Source organism: Molossus molossus, unplaced genomic scaffold (assembly GCF_014108415.1).
Source record: "Molossus molossus isolate mMolMol1 unplaced genomic scaffold, mMolMol1.p scaffold_m16_p_7, whole genome shotgun sequence".
Taxonomy (NCBI): domain Eukaryota; kingdom Metazoa; phylum Chordata; class Mammalia; order Chiroptera; family Molossidae; genus Molossus; species Molossus molossus.
Genome location: NW_023425401.1, coordinates 97,727,276 through 97,735,764, shown reverse-complemented (window position 1 = coordinate 97,735,764; position 8,489 = coordinate 97,727,276). Strand labels below are relative to the sequence as shown.

At 55.9% G+C, this 8,489-nt stretch overlaps 1 protein-coding gene across 1 annotated transcript; it reads left to right on the top strand.

The window, feature by feature from the left end:
- The first annotated feature begins 2,990 nt into the window (after positions 1-2,990).
- Positions 2,991-7,843, top strand: CYREN (cell cycle regulator of NHEJ). Its single transcript, XM_036246407.1, has 4 exons — positions 2,991-3,047; positions 5,023-5,295; positions 6,222-6,297; positions 7,612-7,843. Exons 2-4 carry the CDS (start codon positions 5,159-5,161, stop codon positions 7,831-7,833), a joined length of 435 nt encoding a protein of 144 aa, XP_036102300.1. The 5' UTR covers positions 2,991-3,047; positions 5,023-5,158; the 3' UTR covers positions 7,834-7,843.
- The last annotated feature ends 646 nt before the right edge of the window (positions 7,844-8,489 follow it).

The following is an 8,489-nucleotide window of genomic DNA, read 5'->3' as shown; positions in this document are numbered from 1 at the left end:
GCCACCCGCACGACCGACCAGGGCCGGGGACAAACTGCAACCGAGGTACATGCCCTTTGCGGGAACCGAACCTGGGTCTCTCAGGACCGCAGGTTGACGCTGTAACCGCTGAGCCAAACCGGCCAGGGCCCATTTCTTTTTTTTTGTTTGTTTGTTTATCCTCACCTGACGACATTTTTTGATATTTTGTTCAGATAGAGTGGGACATAGAGAAACATTGATGTGAAAGGGACACATCGAGTGGTTACCACCCACATGACCCAACCAGGGCCAGGGACAAACTGCAACCGAGGTACGTGCCCTTAGCGGGAACCGAACCCCGGTCTCTCAGGACCGCAGGCCGACGCTCTAACCGCTGAGCCAAACCGGCCAGGGCCCCACTTCCATTTCTAGGCAGGGAGGCACAGTCAGCTAGTAAGTCTCGTGGTGGGATTTCAGGCCTCAGGCTCCAACACTTGACAGGGGCAGCCTTGTTGCCAAGCTACTAGAAATAGTCATTGTAGAGCCTCTTTGGGCTCCAGCAAGTCATAGGGTGCTGCTCTGGAGTGAGGGTGCTCCCAATTACCTGCTTTTGGAAATCATGAATAAACTGGTACAAAAGCCTTGGCTCCATTCTGCTGGGAGTTGGAGGGAAATTAGTAAGTACTGCTGGCAAACCCTTCCCCCTGCTGGCTTGTTCCTCCCTGACCTTCTCCATCCTGAGAGCTTGTCAGCCTGACTGCCCTCATCCTGGTGGCCCTCCTGTCCCCCCCACAACCCTCCAGAATGAACTCTCATCCTCCAGTAAAGCATGTCAAAACTTAGACTTCCCCGTCCTTCACAATACCCGCTCAGCATGTACCCAAGTCCCCAGCAAGACATCCATTATCTTGAGCAAAGGCAGCTAGAAAAAACCATCAAGCTAGTCCAGCTTCAGGCCCCTGAGCCTGTATGCCCAGTGCAGGTGTGGGGGCTGACTCTGCTGAGGGCCTGGAGGTGCATTTCCCTCACTGTCCTGGGACCTGTCTGCCTGCGCCTGCTCCAAGGCCGGAGGCTCCCTGAGCGCAGCACTCAACACTGGTTGACTCCAGCCTATCCAGGTCCCACCGCTCAGGTTTCTTGCTCGGGCTTCTCGCCTTTCTAACAAAGCTTTTTGTGTAGACACAGGTTTCCTGCTCCTCAGACTTCATTTTTCAGCTTGCTGTGGGAAGAAGTTTTGAGGAGACAAACAGGGAAGCAGTGGTTCTAATAGCAAAACAGGGCATCTCCTCCACCAGTTAGAGGTGGGTTTGTCCTGTCACACACCTGTGTAAATCCGAGTGGTCAGTGGCTCTAGCACCTTCATGGGAACAGGAAAAGCAGTCCCTGCTGGTGGGTTGCTCTCCAGAGGCTGGAGACAGAGCCCAGGTAAAACCAATGCTCAGCAGGTTGGTCTTGTGACACATCTCCTTAAGCTTTGATTGATTTAAACTTTCCCAGCGGTGGATACTCAGGAAGAGAGGTGAAAGTACTTTGAAGAACCAAAGGCACCACACAGGTGGAGGGAGAGCTCCTGGCTCTAGTCGGGTCTCCAAACTGTGGTATAATTTTTTTTTTTTTAATCCTCACCTGAGGACATTTTTCCATTTTTTGTTCAGATAGAGTGGGAGAGAGAGAGAGGAATAGAGAGAGAGAGAGAGAGAGAAACATTGATGTGAAAGGGACAAACTGAGTGGCTGCCACCCGCATGACCAACCAGGGCTGGGGACAAACTACAACCGAGGTACGCGCCCTTTGCGGGAACCGAACCCGGGTCTCTCTGGACCGCAGGCCAACACTCTAACCGCTGAGCCAAACCGGCCAGGGCGGGCCTCCAAACTTTGGATCAAGCTCCCCTATCGTGTATCTCTAGTATACGGAGAGATGATAATATTTTATTATTAGCTGATTGTAAATTACATTTCAAATGGCTGTCTTGATAATTTCACATTTTGGAGGCAGATTGGCAATTGTGATCATCCTTTTGCTTCAAAATGTGGTGGGAGAAGGTTCACCTGTGACAGCTTGTGCTTGCATTTTAGTCTGCGACCTGAGGGTTTCTTTGTCAGCCTCTTTTAGGCTGCTTTAAGCTGGGAGTGTGATTGTAATTAAAGCGAGATGCTAACTCCACGTGTAAGGTGCAGCGTTCAGCAATAGGCCGCAAGTGCACCAGTGAGGACACCTGGCCAGCTCTGTGGAGCTGCCCTGTTTGCAGAGAGAACACCTTGACTGCCCATTTGAATAGTAAATATTAGTAACATCTTTATTTTAACATAAATGTGAACAGTGGCTTTCATTTCTCTTCCTGCACTCTAAGGACTCACCTTACATCTCTCCCTCCCCCTAATTTGATTCAGGGGGCCCGGGAATCCACATTTTAACAAAGACCAACCAGCAAAACTCAAATGGAGCCACATTTGGGGACTGTTAAAAGAAAACATTCTGTTAAATAAAATTTTTTTCATGACACTTGTTAAGAAACAGTAAGGCAAGGGGAGCTACTACAGTGGGATTTTGTGGTGAGTGAGAGATGGGGCTCAATTCCTAATGCAATAGAGAAAAGTGGCAATGTATAGCCAAGGAACAGGTTGGGGGTCAGTGGATGTAAAATTACTAAGAGGAAGTAAGGGGGGATTTTGGCTAAACTGACCTAACTGGATTCTTGCCCAAGGCAACCTGGGTGATCAGACATCACCTGGGGAGGGGGGGGATAGTAGAGGATGAGGAACCCTATCAGATTCTAGGGTCATCAAATATGAAGGTGGGAAGGGGGGGCTCTGGCTAAACCAATTTAGCAGGAGTCCTGCTAAAACGACAATGTGGAGAGGAACACGGAAGCCCAACAGTCAGGCCTAGTGGAGGAGTTCAGAGGAGCCTGATCCGAGGTTGGTCAGGAGAGACTGTCAGGACCCGGGACAGCGGGGTGGGTTTTACGCATCCGCCGGCGGGGGTGCGGGCCTCGTGAGCTGCCTGCAGGGGGCGCGCCCGGGGCTCGCGAGCAGGCGGCGGGAGCCGGAAGTGCCCGGGCGGGCGGCGCTGGGCCGGTGGAGGTGCGTGCAGGGCTGGGGCCGCGGGGTTCTGCGGTTCGGGCGGGGCCCACGACCGCCCCGAATCCTCTTGCCGAGCCCGCCCTGGAAGCAGGACCCCGCGCCGGAGCAGCGCGCCGTCCGGACTGGGCTCGGCCCGGCCGCAGGCGGAGACCCGGCCCTGCCCGGAGCTCTGGGGCCGCGAGGAAGCGGGCGGGGCGTTCCCGCCGCCAGCGAGGCCCGTGGGTGTCCCCGAGTCCCTCGGCCCCTGCAGGCGGCACGCCGGCCACCACGCGCTCGCGGGGCCTGCCGGGATCTTCCCACCCCGCCCCGCGGCCTCTGCGCTTGGGCCTGGAGCGGGAGTCGTCTGAAGTCCGCTGCTGTTTCCAGCGTCTCCGCGACCGGTGGGCTTGCTGAGCCTCGGTCCCCGCCGTAAAGCGGGCGTAGTCACCCCGGCCTCGGGGCGGCCTGACGCTCTGCCGGGGGCGCAGAACGGAGTCCGTGCAGAGCGCTGCCCGCCTGGGACAGGGTGGGGTGATGCTCCGCCAGCGACGTAACAACCATCTAGCTGAGCAGTGCGTGGTCAGTCGTCGGAGGAGTCTCCTGGCCCGCTACCCTCTTCTAGAATCTGCTGCAGGGGGACCCTGCCTGGGAGCTGCCTGCGGGGAGGAGGAGGCCGCGCCCTTGGAGCCACAGGGTGGGACAGGGCAGTGGGGGACCCGGTGGGGCGCCAGCAGAGGCCCGGGCAGGTGAGAGGCTGCCTGGGCCCTTCGGGGTTCCACGGAGGGAGACCAGGCACAGTCGTCCGGACCCCTACTGCTGGTTAAAAAGTGACCAGCCAGCGGCAGGTGTGGCTCAGTGGACTGAGCCTCCTCGCACGGACTGAGAGGTCCTGGTTGGACTGCGGGTCAGGGCACATGACCGAGTTGTGGGATCGATCCCCAGTAGGGGGCGTGCAGGAGGCAGCCTGGAAGTTTCTCTCCCACATGGTGTTTTTCCCCCTTTCTCTCTAAAACATCAATAAAAACCCATTAAAAAAAAAAAAAAGACCAGTCACACCCTGGCAGGTGTGGCTCAGTTGGTTGACATCCTCCCCTGCACCAGGAGGTGTTGGAGGTTGCCTGTTCTATTCTGGGTCAAAGGCACACGCCTGGGTGGCAGGCTCATCCCTGGTGGGGGACGTTCAGGAGGCAGCCAATGGATGTTTCGCTCCTTCTCTCCCTTTCTCTCGCTCTCAAAAAATTAATAAGCTATTCTTAATTTTTTTTTTTTTAAATCCTCACCGGAGGATATTTTTCCATTTATCTTCAGATAGAGTGGGGGAGAGAGAAAGAAATCAATGTGAGAGAGAAACATCAACTGGTTGCCTCCCCCACTAGGTCTGGTCGGGGACCTAGCCCTTGACCGGAATTGAACCCAGGACGCTTTGGTCCTCAGCCGGCGCTCTAATCGCTGAGCCAAACCAGCCCGGGCTAAACTCTTAAAAAAAAAAGACCAGTCGGAAGAATCTTTAGATTAAGGCAGGGGGTATTAGCTAATGAAACCTTTTTGTGAATCAAACGGCCTTAGGGTTCTTATAAACACACCCAGAGAGGGAATGAGAAGTTTGAAGAGAGATCCCTGAGAGGTATTTCAGGGGTAGGATAGGCTGGGCACGTTGGGCACAGCATCTGGGTGGCGAGGAGGAGGGGGCACCTCCTTACTTCCTTTCTCCTGGGAGGCTGTTCATCCCTCTTCCATGTTTGGTGGCTCAGTGCAGAGGCTACCGAAGGCATTTCTGTAAGGCTTGCTGTGTGGGGCCCGGCGGCAGGTCAGAGGGCTGCCTCTCCCCGGGCCCATCAGCCTGCCCACCACCACACCTCCCTGGCTGCCCTGTGCATGGCCTATCTGAGCCTCCTGGGCCCTGCTCATCAACCCGGTCACCTGTGACCTGCCCTGGGCTAATGATTGGGAGTACTCTAGTTTATTAGAATTCACTGGATTTTGTTCTTTTTTGTAGGAATTAAAGCTTGACTCCCATTGCAGGACAAACAGACCTATAATTCTTGGTGCGGTGAGAAAGTGGGTTTGCTGGCCCGAATTAAAAAAGCAAGTCACTAAGCACGGGCCCTGACTCTTCATCAGCGACGAGAGAGATGGAAACCTTGAATCCAGGGGATAAAAAGAGGGTCCTTCCCACCTGGATGACAGCCCAGGTGCCTGAGAAGAGAATGGTGCCAGGGAAGAGCCCAAAGAGGAGGAGAACGCCAGCAGAGCCGACAGCTGCAGCAAGGTGTGAGCGCTTCTGGCAGGGTCCTTCCTGGGGAACCGGGGGCGGGGGGGGGGGGGCGCTTAGGGACACCACAGTTGCTGGGGCCGGGCCCTCCAGTGTAGGAACAGTGAGGTGGGCAGGCGTTTCAGTGCATGTCTTTGCAGCTCCTGTGAGGTGCACAGGCTGCGTGGGGGAGGCCCGTACCCCACACACAGACAGATGCTCCTGCCTCTTGGTGAATGTCCAGCCAGGCCCTCCAGCTCCCAGCCAGTGGCTCCCCTTCTCGGGGTTGCACATGTCAGCCAAGCTGTCAAACACTAGTTGTTTAAAATGCCCCTCTCTTCATTTGCAACACTAATTATGACCATCTAGTGGGCAAGGTGAGTGGACCAGGTCGTCCAGTCTTCCCGTGGGCAGATGTGGCTCAGAGGAGCAGCAAGCCAGTGGGCCAGCATGAAATCAGAGGCTGTGGGGCGGGCTAGTTGGAAGCTGGTAACTGGAGGGTCTTCAGGCTGCCAGGGAGGGGATGTCCCTGAACTCTCCTGATGGGGTACTGGGAGCTCAGTGCTGCCCCTCTGGCTCTCCTTTTCTAAGATTTCTTAACTGATCCGCCTCCCTCTCCGATTATCGCAGCCCTTCCAGCCGGTGTTCATGCATTCAGCTAGGTGCCAGGCAGGTCTCGGCCAGGTGGTCTGTTTGATCTGCTCACATCTAGTAGGTGCGTCAGTTGGCTCTCAGGAGTGGCTGTCATACCCTATTTCCAGACCCTGGGGGAGTTGTCAGAGGTGGGAATTCCCCACTGTTATCTCCGTGACCCCCTCTGCCAGCTACTGGTCAGAAGAATGAGGAAGTCGAGTTGGTGCCCTGAGGAAGCTGCCGCTCAGTCCGCAGTGGGAAGCACAGGGGGGCAGCCTGCGAGCCGTCTGTCCACCACGCCTTTCTTTCAGGCTCCCCACCGCGAAGACGGTGTACTGCATGAGTGAAGCCGAACTCGTCGATGTTGCTCTGGGGGTCCTGATTGAGGTGAAGTCAGCATCTGTTCTTACTCTTTTTTTTTAAAAAGAAACTTATTGATTGGTTTTAGGGAGAGAGAGGAAGGGGGAGAGCGAGAGCGAGAGAGAGAGAAAGAGAAACATGGATTTGTTCCACTCATTTATACATTCATTGGTTGCTTCTTGTATGTGCCCTGACCTGGGATCAAACTGCAATCTTGGTTTATTGGGGCGAAGCTCCAACCAACTGAGCTACCCGGGGCTGTTGTTACTCTTTTGACCACAGACTCTTTATGGGCCGAGTCTAGTTTCTAGACTAGTTTCTCTTTGTTAATGTCGACAGGACAGACGCCCTGCATTCTCAGGGAGCCCTCTCCCGTCTGCCTTTGTTCCGCCTGCCCCTTGTCTCACATCTCTCAGGCCAGCGCCCCTTGGCTTCCCCCACTGTGCTGTGTGCACCCATCAAGCGTTCCGGGCTGGGTGCCTGGGAGGGGTTGCTGGTTGAGGGAGAGCAGCCCTCTGTGCAGGGTGGGGGTGGGGGGTAGGGGAGTGTGGGGTGTGCGCACTTGCTAGGGTGGATGCAGAAGGGACAGAAAGTCCGTAGCTACTAGTGTTCTGGGAAGGGTCTCAGTCGGGCAAGATGACATCGGGCCTCTACACTTCTCTGCGGAGCAGCGCTGAGGTCTCTTGGGTCCCTGAAGCAAATAATAATTGTACAGTCGGCCCTCGTGTATCGCGGTTAATCAGTGCCAGACTCCACCGCGATAAATGAATGTCCGCGAAGTAGGATTCTTTCTTTATGCACAGTCGTCCCGCAACACTTCCCGCTTCGAAAGTGGAACCGGTGGTGGCGCGGACTGTACCACCTTAGAGTTGGGGACACTGTGTAGTTGACCAGCTATTTGTACACATTACTGTCTCATTTAATCCTTGCAGTAACCTGGCAATATAGTTATTTCAGATACCATATTCCTATTTTAAAAATGAAGAATTGAGGGGCAGGGACTTCCCCTTAGTTGTGCAGCCCATGAGGGGCAGAAGGTGGGCCCTCCCTCGGGTTTCCTCCCCTGGGCCCCTTCCAGGGTCACCCTGCCTTCCCAGACACGTTTTTTCTATGTATTTATCTGTCTTTTCTACTCAGGTATTCCTCAGGCCGGGCCCCTTCTCTCCCAGTGGGCCCTGATCTCCCCCAGAGCCGTGGGGAGCCTCTGGTTTGGGAGCAGCGCCCGCCTCGTCACACGCTGGCCTGGCGGTTGCTTCTGGACCTGGTCTGCACTGCTGACAGTCAAGCCAGCACATTGGGGAAATTGATTGTGTTTTGTCTGTCATTTCTTCTACTTCGCAGAGCCGGAAACAGGAAGAGCTGCCCCTGGCAGGCACTGATAAGCCGGAGCTGTCCCCCGTCTGCTCAGAGGGGCCGAGTTCTCCTGGGGGCAGTGAGGAGGAGGCCTACGGCAAGGGTGCCCTTCCCCCAGGCCTCGGGCCTTCTCCGCCTGAGCCCGCCTGCCCCGGGCCCCCTGAGGAAGACGACGCCTTCAAGTACGTCCGGGAGATATTCTTTAGCTAAGGGACAGTTCGGGGACTTTCTGTCCGGAGCAGCTGGGAAGCTGGGCTTTGGCTCTCTGCCTGGGGCTGCCCCCAGCTCCATGGGCTCGGGCTTGGAGCAGAACCACGGGCACTGCAGGCCCAGGGACGTGAGGGGTCAGGAGGAGCTGCCCTGGACGAACTGTCCGCACTGTCCTCCCCCAGCTCGGGGTCTGCAATCCCAGTTGTCCGTGGGTTCAGTTACCAGGCTCCAGGGAAGATGAGGTCACGGTGTTCAGACTTATTGGCACCAAGGAATCAGCTTCAACTTTTCAAACAAAACAAGCATGGCTGCTAAACACCCTGGACTCGTCCAGTTCAGGCAGCACCATCCCTTCCTGAAGAGGAAGCCTGACTTAAAAGGAGGGTCCCTCACGAGGCGTCCAGTCAGTCTGTGAGCCCCCCTCAGCCCTGAAGACACTTTCTGCCCACGGTGCGCTGCTCTGTCCGGGAGCCTGGGGATCCAGGTTGCCTTTGGTCCAAGCCTTCGGTCCAGCAGACAGGCCTCCCCGGAGCTGCCCCTTCCTTCTCCTTGGTGGCCTTGGCCCCTGGCCACTCTGAAAGTGAGAGTGGGGTAGGACCCCAGAGTGGACGCTAAGGACAAGAGGTCACAGCGGAGTCCGTATTGCCTTGTATTCA

Coding starts and splice junctions, on each gene's coding strand:
- CYREN (XM_036246407.1), top strand. CDS start 5,159: ATGGAAACCTTGAATCCAGGGGATAAAAAGAGGGTCCTTCCCACCTGG. Junction 5,296..6,221: donor GAGCCGACAGCTGCAGCAAG/GTGTGAGCGCTT, acceptor CCTTTCTTTCAG/GCTCCCCACCGCGAAGACGG. Junction 6,298..7,611: donor CTCTGGGGGTCCTGATTGAG/GTGAAGTCAGCA, acceptor TCTACTTCGCAG/AGCCGGAAACAGGAAGAGCT.